At 42.4% G+C, this 16,275-nt stretch overlaps 1 protein-coding gene across 7 annotated transcripts in view; it reads left to right on the top strand.

Moving 5' to 3' along the window:
- Window positions 1-16,275, top strand: part of MACF1 (microtubule actin crosslinking factor 1) — a 341,877-nt gene that overhangs the window by 300,552 nt on the left and 25,050 nt on the right. For 4 of the 7 annotated variants that reach the window (XM_073791623.1, XM_073791602.1, XM_073791617.1 and 1 more), the window contains 19 exons: window positions 1,419-1,650; window positions 2,267-2,493; window positions 3,600-3,722; window positions 3,820-3,921; window positions 4,747-4,848; window positions 4,942-5,115; window positions 5,208-5,363; window positions 5,526-5,723; window positions 6,271-6,399; window positions 7,201-7,374; window positions 9,801-9,956; window positions 10,061-10,267; window positions 10,406-10,525; window positions 10,939-11,108; window positions 12,130-12,289; window positions 13,366-13,560; window positions 13,890-14,018; window positions 15,187-15,330; window positions 15,796-15,984. In XM_073791623.1, coding sequence (XP_073647724.1) covers window positions 1,419-1,650; window positions 2,267-2,493; window positions 3,600-3,722; window positions 3,820-3,921; window positions 4,747-4,848; window positions 4,942-5,115; window positions 5,208-5,363; window positions 5,526-5,723; window positions 6,271-6,399; window positions 7,201-7,374; window positions 9,801-9,956; window positions 10,061-10,267; window positions 10,406-10,525; window positions 10,939-11,108; window positions 12,130-12,289; window positions 13,366-13,560; window positions 13,890-14,018; window positions 15,187-15,330; window positions 15,796-15,984 — 3,087 coding nt within the window. Of the gene's footprint in view, window positions 1-465; window positions 475-1,418; window positions 1,651-2,266; window positions 2,494-3,599; window positions 3,723-3,819; window positions 3,922-4,746; window positions 4,849-4,941; window positions 5,116-5,207; window positions 5,364-5,525; window positions 5,724-6,270; window positions 6,400-7,200; window positions 7,375-9,800; window positions 9,957-10,060; window positions 10,268-10,405; window positions 10,526-10,938; window positions 11,109-12,129; window positions 12,290-13,365; window positions 13,561-13,889; window positions 14,019-15,186; window positions 15,331-15,795; window positions 15,985-16,275 lie in introns of all 7 variants that reach the window. The other 3 variants (XM_073791606.1, XM_019938068.3, XM_073791625.1) reach the window with 1 other exon arrangement.

Below are 16,275 nucleotides of genomic sequence, written 5' to 3'. Positions count from 1 at the left end.
TTATATTGTGATAATCCTTTAGCAGGGATGATTTTGGGTAAATTCATCTTGAAGCAACAAATGCCTCAAGAAGTCAAATTCCTATTGGGCCTGTTGCTTTCGAGATTTAGACAGCACATTGGTTTTCCTATTCACGAGGCCACCAGCTAGCTCCTAGTTCAGAGAAAGATGCTTGACTAGGGAGAAGGTAGAGTCAAGGAGAAACAAACCACTAGCAGTGGAGTTTAAAGCATGTAACTACATACTTTCCAACTAATATATTACTGTTATGTCTGGGTAATTTATTCCTATGTTTGGTCAATATTCTTGGTTAATATTTGTACTTACTCAAGTTTTTCCCCCCCACCTTCCGTCCCATCTCTCACTCACATTGTGGAATGTGTTACTTTGTGTTGTTGCTGCCTGCTCCTGTCTTCCCCACATCGTCACATTTCATTGTTGTGTTGACCGCGCCCACCATTACAGATTACAGAGGTAAGGTACCCACCCCCTTGGGATTAGGGTGTTCTTACGAAGCTGAGAATTGAGAGGATTATTTATAAGGAAACTTCCCTTAACGTTAGTGGAATAAATTTTATTAATGCAGTTTATTATGCCAGTTTCATTTGGGGCAGAACCTAGAAGTGAGGGAGTGATGGGAAGGGGTTTTGTTTGTTTACCGTGTTATTTCCTATAGGACATTCAACAGTTGGTAAGCGTTATTCTAATCAATGAATCCAGAGTTGGCTTTAAGGGGCAGACTTGTCTGTTGTGCTCCCTTTTGTCCCCTCTCTGCTTCATATTACAAATTAAAATTTTACAATTATAGATACGTTGTTCAAAGTACCAGAAAAGTGGAAAGGGCAGTAGTTCTCTCGGAATAAGGTTAGATTTGGCCTTCCCTAATTATCTTTCATCATGCCGACATTTTAGTTTCTTACTGTTACACTGGTGGGTTGTCAAACTGCATGCCATGATACTTTTAAACTCCAAGTCATGTAGCATATTGAGTTCCCCATCCATTTATACAGTTGGTGGAGGGCATCTAACTTCTTGGTCTACTCTGTTGCATGCAACTGTCATCTGAGATGTTGACACACTGACTCTCACTGGTTTCATAGTCTTGTCCCTTTTTCATCACGTTAGTTGGAATTGGGGAAGTATTGTGGCAGCATTAAGGATTTGAGTTGATTTTTCGTATAGTAAGTAATAGCTTTTTGCTTCTTAAACATTTACTTTTTCTGATGGGCCAGCTCTGGTATACTATGCCCAAAACAGTTTTTTAGACAAACCCAACACTTGACAGCCGTGGGGCTAGGCTGAGCATAGGTTTTATCCTAAACAGTAGTAGATTTATACACTGGCCTTAATCCCTAACATTTACCCCAGAAGTGTGACAAAGTACTGCTGTGATGGCTAATGGTCCAATATTTGTTTAGTTCCATGATAAAATTGAGCCCATGTTGGAGACTCTGGAGAATCTTTCCTCTCGCCTGCGTATGCCACCACTGATCCCTGCTGAAGTAGACAAGATCAGAGAGTGCATCAGTGACAACAAAAGTGCCACCGTGGAGCTGGAAAAACTGCAGCCATCCTTTGAGGCCCTGAAGCGCCGTGGAGAAGAGCTCATTGGGCGATCTCAGGGAGCTGACAAGGATCTGGCTGCAAAAGGTGCTTGATTAATCTAATCATTTTTTAAAAGTCGATAGAATAAATTCTAGGCTGTGGTTACCTCCAGCATCCCACCAGATGTACTTCATTGAATGCAAAGGCAGTGCCCAAGTAATGAGTATTCCACGAAGTCATTTAGAATTCAGAACACATCTCCCCATTGAAATAAGGTTACAATTGGTAGTTAGATTCCCAGACCAGGAAACAAATGCTCCTTTACCCCCTAATACGAGGAAACTGCAGTACCAGTAGTGGGTAGAACATAACTACCTTTTATAACACTTTCCATGGGAAACATAGCAGGTTCAACACAGAAGACTGGAAACAGAGTTCTCATTTCAGCCCCTTTTTAAGTATCTTAGCAGTACTTTTATAGTAGATGATAACTCATTTCCAGATAACCTCTGTGATCTCTTTGTGTGGGAGACCAATGTAAGTGATAAATGAGAGCATAGAAATAATTAATAATAAAGCTAAGATAGAAAACTATCCTTCAGTTATACATTTTTAGAGACTTTTAAGGATAATTTCAGTGAAAATAGGATTAGATCTAATACCTGATGAGGCTGATTTTAAGCCCTTAGAAAAGGCCTGTTCACTCTTCTGTACCCCTCAGAAATCCAGGACAAATTGGATCAAATGGTATTCTTCTGGGAGGACATCAAAGCTCGGGCTGAAGAGCGAGAAATTAAATTCCTTGATGTCCTTGAACTAGCGGAGAAGTTCTGGTATGACATGGCAGCTCTCCTCACCACCATCAAAGACACCCAGGACATCGTCCATGACTTGGAAAGCCCTGGCATTGACCCATCCATTATCAAACAACAGGTTGAAGCCGCCGAGGTAAGAAACAAAACCCCTTCTCTCATGTGTTTGTCCTGTGGGAAAGCACTGTATCCAACTATGTTGTGTTAACTGCTTAGCCAGGCTGAGTGCCTTAAAAGTTTTTTTTTGTTTGTTTGTTTTAAGCTTAATAGTATGTCTTTACACTAGAACAAAAATACCTGCTCATTATAGATTTTTCTTTTTTTAATGTACAAGTTTTACCACTTTGTATAGGTACATACAACCGCCACTGGTCGTGATATAGAGCAGATCCATCACACAGAAGTAATTCTGTCATCAGTTTTAAACTTAACAATTCATATTAGTAGCATGTGCTTTAAAAATCCAGCTTTGCTTTCATTTCTGAATTTAGTCTTCTCTTTGGTGTACTTATTTCTCGAGTAAATTTATTTACTGTAGAAAAATAGAAAGTAGAAAAAATAAATTCTGGACTCATCATCCAGAAATAACAATTGTTACTTCCACATACCTTTTTCTAGCCTTTTTGGGGATCCTAGTTTTTATTAAATGCATTTCTCACCTCATTTTGTCCGTTTAGCCCAAGGCAAGACTGTCTTGCTATTCTATATTCTCCCTCTTAACACTCATATCTTCCTTTTACTTCAGCCATTTCCACCTCCCCACCCCCGTCATTGCCAGTCCATGAACTATGTTTAAGGATCTGGCACAGAACTGACTTTCTTTGAGATGATACAGCCTAGCGTTCCTATTATGCTCATCTCCCAGCTCTTAGATATGTGCCTTTTGTACTCTAGTATTTTATCCTAGTTAATTTTCTTCTCTGTAATAGACTTCTGGTTGTAGATTATGATCTCCTTGGACCTTTAGTAAATTATTGAAGCTCATTGCACCTTTCTCAGACTGTTTTATGTATTTATTGTTAATATATAAAAATATATTTGATGTATATATAAGAAAAATAACCAGACTCTGAAGCTTCACTGTTTAGATGAGTGAAATATTAAGAACGCTGGAAGACTTTAATGAAATTGACCGTTCTGTTCAACATCGGCCGTCGATGGGGGTATAAATTACATTTGCAAAGTTTGGGAAGTTCTCTTCTGCTTTCTGTTTCGGCTTATGTTCTGTTCATTTACATGTAGACTATTAAGGAAGAGACAGATGGTCTGCATGAGGAATTGGAGTTTATTCGAATCCTTGGAGCAGATTTGATTTTTGCCTGTGGAGAAACTGAGAAGCCGGAAGTGAAGAAGAGCATTGATGAGGTGTGGAGAAGTGGACAAGGGGTTCAGACAAAACGTTACTGGACTCACACTAAGAGTGGGATTAATTGGAGAGTCTGATCCACTGTTTTTACCCTAGATGAATAATGCCTGGGAGAACTTAAACAAAACATGGAGAGAGAGACTGGAAAAGCTTGAGGATGCCATGCAAGCCGCTGTGCAGTATCAGGACACTCTTCAGGTGAGAGGCCACGAGGTGACCACCACGGAAACACAGGTTCCGTGGTCTCTCTTTCTTATTGTTTATTTTTTTTTCCTTTTTGCGGTTCGTGGGCCTCTCACTGCCGCGGCCTCTCCCGTCGCGGAGCACAGGCTCCGGACACGCAGGCTCAGCGGCCATGGCTCACGGGCCCAGCCGCTCCGCGGCACGCGGGATCCTCCCGAACTGGGGCATGAACCCGCACCCCCTGCATCGGCAGGCGGACTCCCAACCACTGCGCCACCAGGGAAGCCCCCCGTGATTTCTGTCATATTCTGAGTCCAGCGTGAGTCGGTCACCTTCACAGGACTGCAACATTCTTGAACCAAAGACAGGCTATTTCTTTATTTCTAGCCAAAGTTTCCCACTTGTAGCAAGAAAAGTTCTGACATCCAAATTTCTAGTCTTCTTGCCATGTTTTTCATCATATTATCTATCCTCACAGTGGCTGTAGAGTAAAGCTGGCCTTACTGTCAAAGTCATTGCTTGCTAGAGGTCCCAACCCAGGTTATCTCAAAGCACAGCACAGTACGGTAGCTTCAGCACATTGTGGGCTTGCCAGCTGGCCATAAGAAATAGTAGTTTATTTTGGACATTATTCCAGTCGTGTTGGCTTCATCCTTAAGTCCCCATATTACTGAAATAAAGATCATTATCCCTTATTTCTGCCCCCAACCTGAGAGCACAAACAACACAAAGTATTGATACTTTGATTTATCTCTGCTTGTATTAGCAGAGATCATGCTAATTGTCTCCCAAGTCCTTATGTTTTTGTTTTTTGACTGTTTATTTGTATGTTTATTTTAGGCTATGTTTGACTGGCTAGATAACACTGTGATTAAACTCTGCACAATGCCCCCTGTCGGCACTGACCTCAACACTGTTAAAGATCAGTTAAATGAAATGAAGGTTTGTACCTGGGAAGGGTTTTTGAAGAAGGGTTGCTTCTTTTTCGTTTTTAAAGACTTGGTTTGATGTTAACATTCACTACGTCTTTGACAGGAGTTCAAAGTGGAAGTTTACCAACAGCAAATTGAGATGGAGAAGCTCAATCACCAGGGTGAACTGATGTTAAAGAAAGCTACTGATGAAACGGACAGAGACATTATACGAGAACCAATGACGGAACTTAAACACCTCTGGGAGAACCTGGGTGAGAAAATTGCTCACAGACAGGTAAGGCAAATGGTAGAGTACATAAAGTGGACTACTATCTACTGTTTTCTAATTTCCTAACAAACGTTCCCTTTAAATCATTTTCTGAGTAGCATAAGCTAGAAGGTGCTCTCTTGGCCCTTGGCCAGTTCCAGCATGCCTTAGAGGAGCTAATGAGTTGGTTGACTCACACTGAAGAGTTGCTAGATGCTCAGAGACCAATAAGTGGAGACCCAAAAGTCATTGAAGTTGAGCTCGCAAAGCACCACGTAAGTATTTTCATTTTTCATCTCTAAGCCTATTGGTTTGAGACCAGATATTGCCATCAGAAGCTTTTTGATGTTTCTGTACCTTTTGATGTCGTGTGTACCTTAGAGAGCCAGGCTTAATGATACCTATAGAGGTAAATTATGTTGTTCAACATTTTCTAGGTTCTAAAAAATGATGTTCTGGCCCATCAAGCCACAGTGGAAACAGTCAACAAAGCTGGCAATGAGCTTCTTGAATCTAGCGCTGGAGATGATGCCAGCAGCTTAAGGAGCCGTTTAGAAACCATGAACCAGTGCTGGGAGTCAGTGTTACAAAAAACAGAGGAGAGGGAGCAGCAGCTTCAGTCGACGCTGCAGCAGGTACATGCACTATCCAGGTTAGGTGGGTGGGGCTGTGCACATGACAGTATTCAGAAGGAAGTCCATCTAAGTCGACAAAAGAAAAGCAGTTTGGGGTAGAAGCCCCTCTGCCTTGAGGGTCAGTTCTGTGCTAGACTTGTCTGGAAAGAACAACCTTTAATTGGATCATTCTTTTTGGATTAGTTTGTGATCCAGTCCCTCTATCTACTATTCAAAGTTAGTAGATCTTTGCTGTAACGAACCTTGTTCACAGATTTAGTTATTTTTTGGATCAAGTCAGGTCCCTCCGTATCCATATTCAACAGTACCTTAGTCAGTCAGTTCATCAGGTTATATCAGGCATCTCTGTTACAGTGAGGTCTGAAGGATTCTGCTCAATTCTGAAAATAAGTAAATACATTGGCCCCATAATCATCCAGCAACAGAACAACCCTGCGTGAGAGCAGCCTAAAATTCCTCCCTCAAAGATTCCTCATGTGGTCATTTAGAAAGCTTACTTCTGAAACTAGAATTGACTACTGACCTTGATAATGTCTTTTCTCAAAAGGCCCAGGGTTTCCATAGTGAAATTGAAGATTTCCTCTTGGAACTGACTAGAATGGAGACCCAACTTTCTGCATCGAAGCCCACAGGAGGACTTCCTGAAACGGCTAGGGAGCAGCTTGATACACATATGGTAACAGATTTCTTGAAATTGAGCATAAGCATCCCATTTTCAGTAGCTCCTTTCCGAATTCACAGAGATATATGTAGTTGGGAGTCTACAAAGTAGTGCATTTTTACTGACAATATAGTACTTGGGGATTGCTGCTTAGACAGGCTTCTAACACCCTGCGATAGGCAGCGACAGGAAAGAGTGAACCAGAAATGCCCTGGGGAGCTGGCAGATTTCAAGTTAATCAGATTGACTGGCACAAGAATATTGATGTGAAGGTGAGAGCATCAAGACAGATAGTGACACAGATATGGTTGTATTTAAGAAAAAGACTGCTGGGACTTCCCTGGCGGTCCAGTGGTTAAGACTTTGTGCTTCCACTACAGAGGCTGAGGGTTCGATCCCTGGTTGGGAAACTAAGATCCCGCATGCCGCATGGAGCAGCCAAAAAATTAAAGGAAAAACCTACTTGAGGGGGCATTTAGGGAAATCCAATAGAAGCTGACAGTATTTCCAGAAAGTGGCTGAGAACAAGAGGCAACATAATTTCTAGGCATATCCCTCAGGAAAAGGAGAAGTAAATTATTGGGGTCTATTTTTGTGATCTCTGATCCTTAAAAATTCTGTTGGTGACAAAATTATTTTTATATTAAGGAAGAATGGTGGGTTTCATTTCCTAATTGTTCAGCAGTTGAATTGAATCCAAAAGAAAGGATTTTAATCAAAATGAGACCTTCCTTGGCTTTTCCAAACTGTGCTTGTAAATCTGTGTGGGTGTCTTTCAGGGAATTTGCATTACTGATATCTTTCTTGCCCTTATAGGAACTCTATTCCCAGCTGAAAGCCAAGGAAGAGACTTACAATCAACTGCTTGACAAGGGCAGGCTCATGCTTCTCAGCCGTGATGATTCTGGATCTGGCTCGAAGACAGAACAGAGCGTAGCACTCTTGGAACAGAAGTGGCATGTGGTCAGCAGTAAGATGGAAGAAAGAAAGGTATCACCACAAAATTCAGTTTGATTACTGTTTGAGTAGTTTGCTTAATGATTACATGCAATTATCATCTAGTTTCTATGGAAGATTTTTCATTATACTGTAGCAAGCTAGCAGAACTGATATCCTCAGAACTGGCTTTGTGCTAAATCAAGCCATCTTTTCTGCCATTACATTTCTATTTTCCATCCATGTCAAATTGCATTGATGCTGATAGTTTCTGCCGATACTTGCTTTTATAATATTGCATTCCTTTTCTGCATCTACCAGTTAAGGCATTACTGCCTGTTACTGCTCAGTGATGGACTTAAAAATAGGTTTTGTCGGACTTGGGAGGTTGGGAACAGCATGCAGGGAGTATCACTAATTATTCCTCACACGGAATTTGATGTCTAGTTACTAAAACTCAAGAGCAGTAAATTGTATGTCCTCCTCTTACTCTTCCTCAAAAATCAAATTCTCCTCAAACGAAAAGTGATCAGAGATCAAGGCATTTGCCCCCAAACTTGTTTTTTATGAGTACAGAGTTCTAGAATATCACTCTGCATAGAGTTTCTGTGCTGGGCAGCTGAAACGGTAAAATATGTGTCCAAATCCATTGGCCACATCCATTGAACAAGTAGTCGTTAAGCATGTATGTACCAGGCACTGTGCTAGGTGTACAGTGGAAAACAATAAAGGCATGAACTCTGTCATCATGAACTTTAATGTGCAGAAGGAAGTAAACCACATCTTCACACATATAAATGAACATTTTGAGAGAAGCATTAATTTCCTAGGGTCCCTCTAGTGTGGGGTCTGGTAACTTCGTTACATGAAGAGTGGGCAGAGGACCTGAGTGTATGGCTGTGTTCTAATTTTTGGACAGGGTCTTGTCTATAATTCCTGCTGAATGTAGAGCTAAGACTAATTAAAGAAACCAAGGTAGATTCTGGCTCAAAATCAAGTAGTTTCTAGAGGGTTTTGACACAGTGGAACAAGTTGCCTCAAGGAATATAGTTTTGACCCTTGAACAACATAGGTTTGAACTGCGCAAGTCCGCTTGTATGCAGGATTTTTTTTCTTCACTAAGTATATCTACAGTCCTACATGATCCCTAGTTGGTTGAATCTTTGCATGCAGAACCGTGGATGTGGAGGGCAGACTTTAAAGTTACACACGGATTTCCAGCTTCTCGGAGGATCGACACCCCTAAACCCATGTTGTTAAGGGGTCAACTTTAGTTGTTGAATTGATCGAGCAAAGGCTAGCTGTCAATGATAGTTATTTCTGATTTTGTAAGAACATTACATTCCAGGTTCGCTAAAATTATTTAAGCCCTGTTGAAGACTATATAGATAAAATGACGTGGAAAGATTTCCTGCCATCTAGGAACTTGCAATATATTTATTGCTAAGTATTTCTATGATAGATTTGAGGTAGATTTCCTTTGTTCACTGAACTTGTTTAGACTGGGTCTATGCATTTTTATAACATTCATCACAGTGTTTTTTAGGTTACAGAAGTAACCTGAAAACACCAAGAGGAAAGTAGAAAGAATACACAACCCATTTAACAGCAATGAACATTTTCAGTGTACTTCTGGGGTTTCTTTCAGTGAATATTTTGCATATATTCATTTTTAACAACCTGCCATTATTCTACTTTGCCTGCCTAGTAGACGGGCCAGGGTCAGAGGCCATCACCCAGATGTTCGGGGTAGAGGTCTCTGAGGATGGAGCTTGTAGACTGTGGAACTGGGATGTACTCGTGGAGAGTAGCGCACACCCTGAATGAGCCACTCTTTTTTGTCATTCTGATTTAGATCGTAATGACTAAAAATTTACATCTATGTAAATTGTCACATTTTTGTTTGAAATGTTCTGGCTTTTATTACTTTTGTTGCTGTAGCATAAGCATAAGTTTCAGACTGAGACTTTTTCAAGTGCCATATTTCCTGAAAACATACTCAGATAGAGAGAGCCCTGCGGTGACCGTCACCGTCACAGTCAGGTGCTTCTCATTTAGTTGTGTTATGCCACAAAAAGGACATTAAAGGAAGCTGAGACTTTGCCCAAAGTAGGTTGCAGATCCTGCAGCTGTCACCACTAAAGGGTCTGTTCACTTAACATTTATTGAATGGCTTGAATGCCTTTATTCCTGTTCTTTAATGTCTCAGGAAGTGGGGAATGGCAGAGAAAGCAACTTAGCTGCAAACTGTGCCCTTTCCTTTTCCAAGCACAGTTGTTTCAGTTTCAAACACTAGCACTAAAATGTCCCCTTCTTTGCAAACAGGGCATGTTTGGAGGTTGATTAAATGAGGCTTCCTTCTTAGAAGTCATTTCATTTGGTGTACAATTTACGCCTTTGTCCTTAAAACTATAATTCTTGAATTTGGCACTTTTCTCTGTGTGTGTGTGTGTGTGTGTGTGTGTTAACTTAAAATTTAGTCAAAGCTGGAAGAGGCCCTCAACCTGGCAACAGAATTCCAGAATTCCCTGCAAGAATTTATCAACTGGCTCACTCTAGCAGAGCAGAGTTTAAACATCGCTTCTCCTCCCAGCCTGATTCTAAACACCGTCCTTTCCCAGATAGAGGAGCACAAGGTAACAATGGCATTACGATGCTGCCTTCCCTTTGAAAGCGCCAATTGAAAGTGATGCTCATTGATCTTATCTCCAGTTTAAAAAGAGCAATATTTTCCCCTCAGGTGTTTGCTAATGAAGTAAATGCTCATCGAGACCAGATCATTGAGCTGGATCAAACCGGGAATCAGTTAAAATTCCTTAGCCAGAAACAGGACGTTGTTCTGATCAAAAATTTGCTGGTTAGCGTCCAGTCTCGATGGGAGAAGGTTGTCCAGCGATCTATTGAAAGAGGACGATTGCTGGATGATGCCAGAAAGCGGGCAAAACAAGTAAGTTATAAAAGAAAGATACTAATTTACTGAACAACCTTGGGCTGCATGTTTTGAGTCTCCGCATTGGTTCACATAAAAGTGCTGTGTAGTGTGCATATTCATTCCTGTTATAACGTATTTCTTACATAATTTTAGTTCCATGAAGCTTGGAAAAAACTGATTGACTGGCTAGAAGATGCAGAGAGTCACCTGGACTCAGAACTGGAGATATCCAACGACCCAGACAAAATTAAACTTCAGCTCTCAAAGCATAAGGTACAGCAGTTCATTGCTCTTAGGTCCTAAGCTTGGTGTTCACTGATGATTGTAGCTTGATAAAAACACAGAACTAGTCAAAAGAAAACTAATCGGTTAATGTTAAACGGCCAAGATCATAGAGCCATGTTGTATCTGGACAGTGTCTAACCATGACAATTCCTCATTTAAATAAGAGTTCAAACAAAGTGACTGTGGGAGTAACCAGCTGAAACTGGGGGCTTTTAGAAATAGTCATGCACTGCTGTATGTGGCACAGACAAAACCTTATAAATTTCTTCAGGATAAGCTGTTGTTAATTTTAGTTCAAGTAGTAGTGACATTCATACTATTTCTGGTTACCTGAAAACTCGATGTCATCTGACTTTTATCGTGGTTTTTTTTTTTTTTTTTTTAAATCTTTTTGAGAACAGGAGTTCCAGAAAACTCTTGGTGGCAAACAGCCTGTGTATGATACCACAATTAGAACAGGCAGAGCACTGAAAGAAAAGACTTTGCTTCCTGATGACACTCAGAAACTTGACAACTTACTGGGAGAAGTCAGAGACAAATGGGATACTGTTTGTGGCAAGTCTGTGGAGAGGTGAGTGTGAAATGTCCCTTTTCCTGGATCTGTGTGTTATCCCCAAAGTAACCAGGAGACAGTGACAGGATTCTAGAAAGTGGTAATAAAGCTAATGTATCAGTAACAGTAGCATCTTGCTATCTCCAGTTAATTCAGTGAGAGTTATGAAATAATTTGAATCAGATATATTAAAATTATCATATTTTAAACTTGAACCTTTACTGTATTACAAAGAGAGAAGCCTATAAAATCAGGCCAACAGTAAAAGAAGATCTGTAACTCTAAATACATGTAAATCACAAGTTTGTAATGCCAGTAGCTGTCTCACTGAGTGTCTCTGTGTCAGACACTGTACAAAGCCTCCAATGTAGTATCTCATTTAACCATCTTGAGGCTCATTAATCCTCACAACAACCACTGAGGTGTGGGTACTGTTCTTCCCATTTTACAGATGAGGAAATGGTCACAAAGAGGTTTCTTAACTCCCCCATGCTCACTCAGCTACTAAGCAGCAGAGCTGAGATTTGGTTCTAAAAGTTGTACTTTTATCCACTTGTACCAGCTATGCTATGTAAGCATTATGATAACCTCTGTATTATTTGTACTCCCAATTTTTCAGATGAAGTGACTGAGGTTCAAAGAGACAGCCAGAGTCTCACAACTGGTGGAGAGTTAGGAGTTGAACTCCTGGCTCCAAATCATTAATAGAACCACCACCCTCTACTGGAGTGGTGTAATGTAAATAAAAAGACCTTGGGTTGTAGGGTGTGCATAGCATACCGTGTGCATAGCAGTTGGACTCTAAAATGCCAGAAGGGCATCTACACCGGTCTCCTGCACTATGCTTAATCCATTTTAGAGAGTGGTTTAATTTAAAATGTCTAAACATCTCTTAGTCACTTTTTACAGTATTTCTAACTGTTCTAACACAGCAGTCCCTCTCTAGATAAAGTTCAAGCAGTATTCCTGTTCAGTGGTCAGAATTGTGAGCCATTCATAAAAGAACCACTAACCAGTGAAGTTTGTGTGCTTTTCTCAGGCAGCACAAGTTGGAGGAGGCCCTGCTGTTTTCGGGCCAGTTCATGGACGCTCTGCAGGCCTTGGTGGACTGGTTGTACAAGGTAGAGCCGCAGCTGGCTGAGGACCAGCCTGTGCACGGGGACCTGGACCTCGTCATGAACCTCATGGATGCCCACAAGGTGAGGGGCGAGATCTGGGCTGCGTGGAGGGCAAAGCCGTTGGGTCCTGCACCTGTGTGTGCCTTCAGCTCATGGTACCCTTGTACGGCTCCCCTAGAAAGAAGGTCTGAAAGAGCCTGTGTCTCTGCTTGTCAGAGAGGCAGCTCCCTGCTCTGTGTGTTTAAACAAACTGGTACAGGGATTCTGCATCAGCCACAAGGAATTTACCAAAGTTGGTTTGATTCAGATTTGCCAGTGTGTAAACTTCACATTGAGGGCCCCCCCTCAGTTTCCTGTTTATATCTCTCAGTTGAGTCAAAATGGATTTAAATTCAGGAGACCCTCAAGATATCCATTTCCACTGATTCTTAACATGAAAATGAGTGTTTTTTAAACTACATCTGAACCTGACAGGCCAGCTCCGTGCACACCAGCATTTAGTGTAACCTACACCTGTACGTTGAACCTACATACTGTCCTGCTTCAGCACGAAGCGTTGAGCTTTACCTTGAAGTTACACCAGATTCTTATGTGCGTGGCAGGTGGGCTCTTACCAAGGGGGAAGGGGGGAGGGAGAGATAAATTGGGAGATTGGAATTGACATGTACACACCACTATATATAAAATAGATATCTAATAAGAACCTACAGTATAGCACAGGGAACTCTACTCAATACTCTGTAGTGACCTATATGGGGAAAAAAAATCTAAAAAAGAGTGGATATATTTATATGTATAACTGATTCACTTTGCTGTACAGCAGAAAGTAACACAACATTGTTAAATCAACTATAAAAATTAATTTAAAAAAAAAAACTCCCACAATTCTGGAGATGCTAGTACAGCATAATTCCTGTTTCACAGATGAGACTGGGACTCCAGTTAAGCAGCTTACCCAAAGTCACGCCTCTCACATTCAGAGCCACATCCTGTGGTGGTTCTTTCTTACTTGTGATCCCACCTCCGTCTGTGCATAAAAGACACACAATTGGAACCTACCAAGGAGAATTGAAGGAAATGACTACTTTCTCTGTGGTTTTACTTCTTGAATTCAAAACATTTGTAAGACAAACCAATTCTCCTGTTTTCTTTTCCAGGTTTTCCAGAAGGAACTGGGAAAGCGAACGGGAACCGTTCAGGTCCTAAAGCGATCAGGCCGGGAGCTGATTGAGAACAGTCGAGATGACACCACTTGGGTGAAAGGGCAGCTCCAGGAACTGAGCACTCGCTGGGACACCGTGTGTAAACTCTCTGTCTGCAAACAGAGCCGGCTTGAGCAGGCCTTGAAGCAGGTCAGACGGCGCCTGGGGTTGGGCCTGAGCAGAGTCAGTCTAGCCTCTTTATCAGGATTGGTTTCAGCCAGTCTTGTAAGGAACACAAAGTCAAAAATTGATATTCTAAATGTTCAACAAGTTTTTAGCCCGCATCCATATAAGAGAAATAATGAATTTAGTTGGTTTTTCAAGTTGCACAGATGAAAGATGACCTTTGTGGGGCTTTGATAGAGCCTTCAAGTGCCTGTGGTACTCCATTGAGTTCAGGCCAGACCGTTCCCTGGCATACCATGTCCAGGACCTTGGCTGCAGAGAGAGGTTCAGTCTCTTGTGCTTGGGTATTTCAGGCAGAAGAGTTTCGGGACACAATTCACATGCTGTTGGAGTGGCTTTCTGAAGCCGAGCAGACACTGCGTTTCCGGGGGGCACTTCCTGATGACACAGAGGCCCTGCGGTCTCTCATCGACACTCATAAGGTAATCCATCCCCCGGGTGCAGGGACCCATGCCACCCACATGGGGAGGGTGGCCACGCCAGCAACGGAAAGCAGCTTTTGCTTAGAAACGTTAGACCTCACGTGAAAAGGAGCAAAGCCAGAATGGTCCCAGCTTACTCATTATCAGGAATGAGAGGGAAACGATTGGTGGGTTTTGTGACCCCTTAAAGACCACTCATCCACTCATTCTTACAAAAGTAGCGCATGCTGGTTGTAAACAAGTCAGACAGCTGGTGTTAATATAGAGGAAAACACGGGCTGCTCTACCTTTATACCCCACCTGCACACGCCTTGTGTGACTTTCCTTACGTTACCAGCTCCAGGCCCTGATCTGTGCCCCTAGAACTGCTCACCAAGCTGCAGAATATAATACAGTGTCTGGGGCTTCAGTGTGACTGTGCTAACAAGGTGGGAAATGTTTCCTTTTTTAATTTTGGTGTTTCCCACCGAGAGATTTTAATCATGGTTTTGTCATTGCATTGTGTTGTAGGTATTTTTAAAATGTTGTAGTGTTGGCAACAAAGCAGATTATTTGCCTTTGAAATTTGTAATGTAATGTGCATATATGAAGTTTGGGAAGAGGGGCTTGAGGCACTGGGGTGATTCTGATGGGAAGACAGGGCTGGGAGCTGGTGGAACTCCCAGATGTGTGTCTTCAGGAGCTTCCTCTCTGGTTGTTAGGAAGGACACTTGGTCTCTGAGTCCAGGAGAAAAGCTATGGTCATTCGATTGCCTTCTGTTCTAGTAGTATTCATAATCTTTTTCCTATCTCATCTTGAACAACAACAACAAAAATGTATTGTTTTGTAGCTGTCACTATATGTGTCCAAGACAACACCATTTACACATATGGAAATGAATCCAAGCAGGAATTTATAAAAAGAGAGAGAGATCAGGAAAAGGGTCATGCCTGTGTCTCTCTAGTCCTTATCATCTGTGCAGAGAAAGTCATCTTTGTGAAATCCCTCGCTTCCCCCCACCTCTGAGAACTGGAAAGAAAATGACAGAGATGCCTAAATGCAGGCTTTTAGAGCTCTGTGTCAACAAAGAGTCGAAAAACACACTAAAGTTGTTTACCCCTCTCAGTGTAAACTAACAGCGCTGCTAGACTAGGTTTAAGGTTTTGATTTCAAATCTTGTTTGTTTAGGAATTCATGAAGAAAGTGGAAGAAAAGCGCGTGGATGTTAACACAGCAGTGGCCATGGGAGAAGTCATCCTGGTGGTCTGCCATCCTGATTGCATCACCACCATCAAACACTGGATCACCATCATCCGGGCTCGCTTTGAGGAGGTGAGTTCCTAGTTTTAGAGGAAGACCGCACGTGCCCCGTAAAATGGGTGAACAGCAGTAAAATACTCCAGAGCTTCCCCACCCCCACGTAAGGAATCTTTCACTCACTGTGAATATCTCAACAAGAATCAAGTTATTCGCATTTTAGTAGTGACTGTTTTCTTGATAATGTGCAGAAACCTGGAAGGGTGGTGCTGGTGTTGTGATGTGTTCCTTGATGACGCCCGGTGGACACGTGGTGTGTTCTTCCCTCCTTCCTGAGAATTCTGTGTCTAATACCACGTGCCACATTTGGTTTCAGGGGAGCTGATTTCTTACTCCAGCTCTGTCTCCAGAATAAGAGTGAAGCCTCTTGACTGCTTGGGTGGTCTTTCCCCTAAAAGTCATTGTTAGGCTCACACAAAAAAGGGCTTTGAAAACGAGGGATGTGCTTGGCTGACAGCCGACGGGTTCCCTCCCCCGCAGGTCCTGACGTGGGCCAAGCAGCACCAGCAGCGCCTCGAAGCCGCCCTGTCAGAACTGGTGGCCAACGCCGAGCTCTTGGAAGAACTTCTGGCGTGGATCCAGTGGGCCGAGACCACCCTCATTCAACGGGATCAGGAGCCAATCCCTCAGAACATCGACCGAGTTAAAGCCCTTATCGCTGAGCATCAGGTATCCTCACCACATCGTGTGGTCGCGTGTTTCCTGCATGGCTCATGGAGCCCGTTTCCTTGGCCCTGTGCATCCGTGTTTTAATTGCTGCTGAACATACTCCCGCAGACTTAGCAGCTTAAAACACGCTTACTGTCTCAGAGTTTCCGTGGGGCGGGACTTCGGGCCTGAAGTAGCTGGTTCCCCGTCTAGGGGACCAGGGGACGTCTTACCAGGCTGAAATCAAGGTGTCGGCCAGCACTGCAGTTCCCACCCAGGCTCTTTCAGGTTGTTGGTGTCGTTCATTTCACT

This window comes from Tursiops truncatus, chromosome 1 (assembly GCF_011762595.2).
Source record: "Tursiops truncatus isolate mTurTru1 chromosome 1, mTurTru1.mat.Y, whole genome shotgun sequence".
Lineage (NCBI taxonomy): Eukaryota > Metazoa > Chordata > Mammalia > Artiodactyla > Delphinidae > Tursiops > Tursiops truncatus.
The sequence above is the reverse complement of the archived record's forward strand: the minus strand, read 5'-3'. Positions and strand labels throughout refer to the sequence as shown.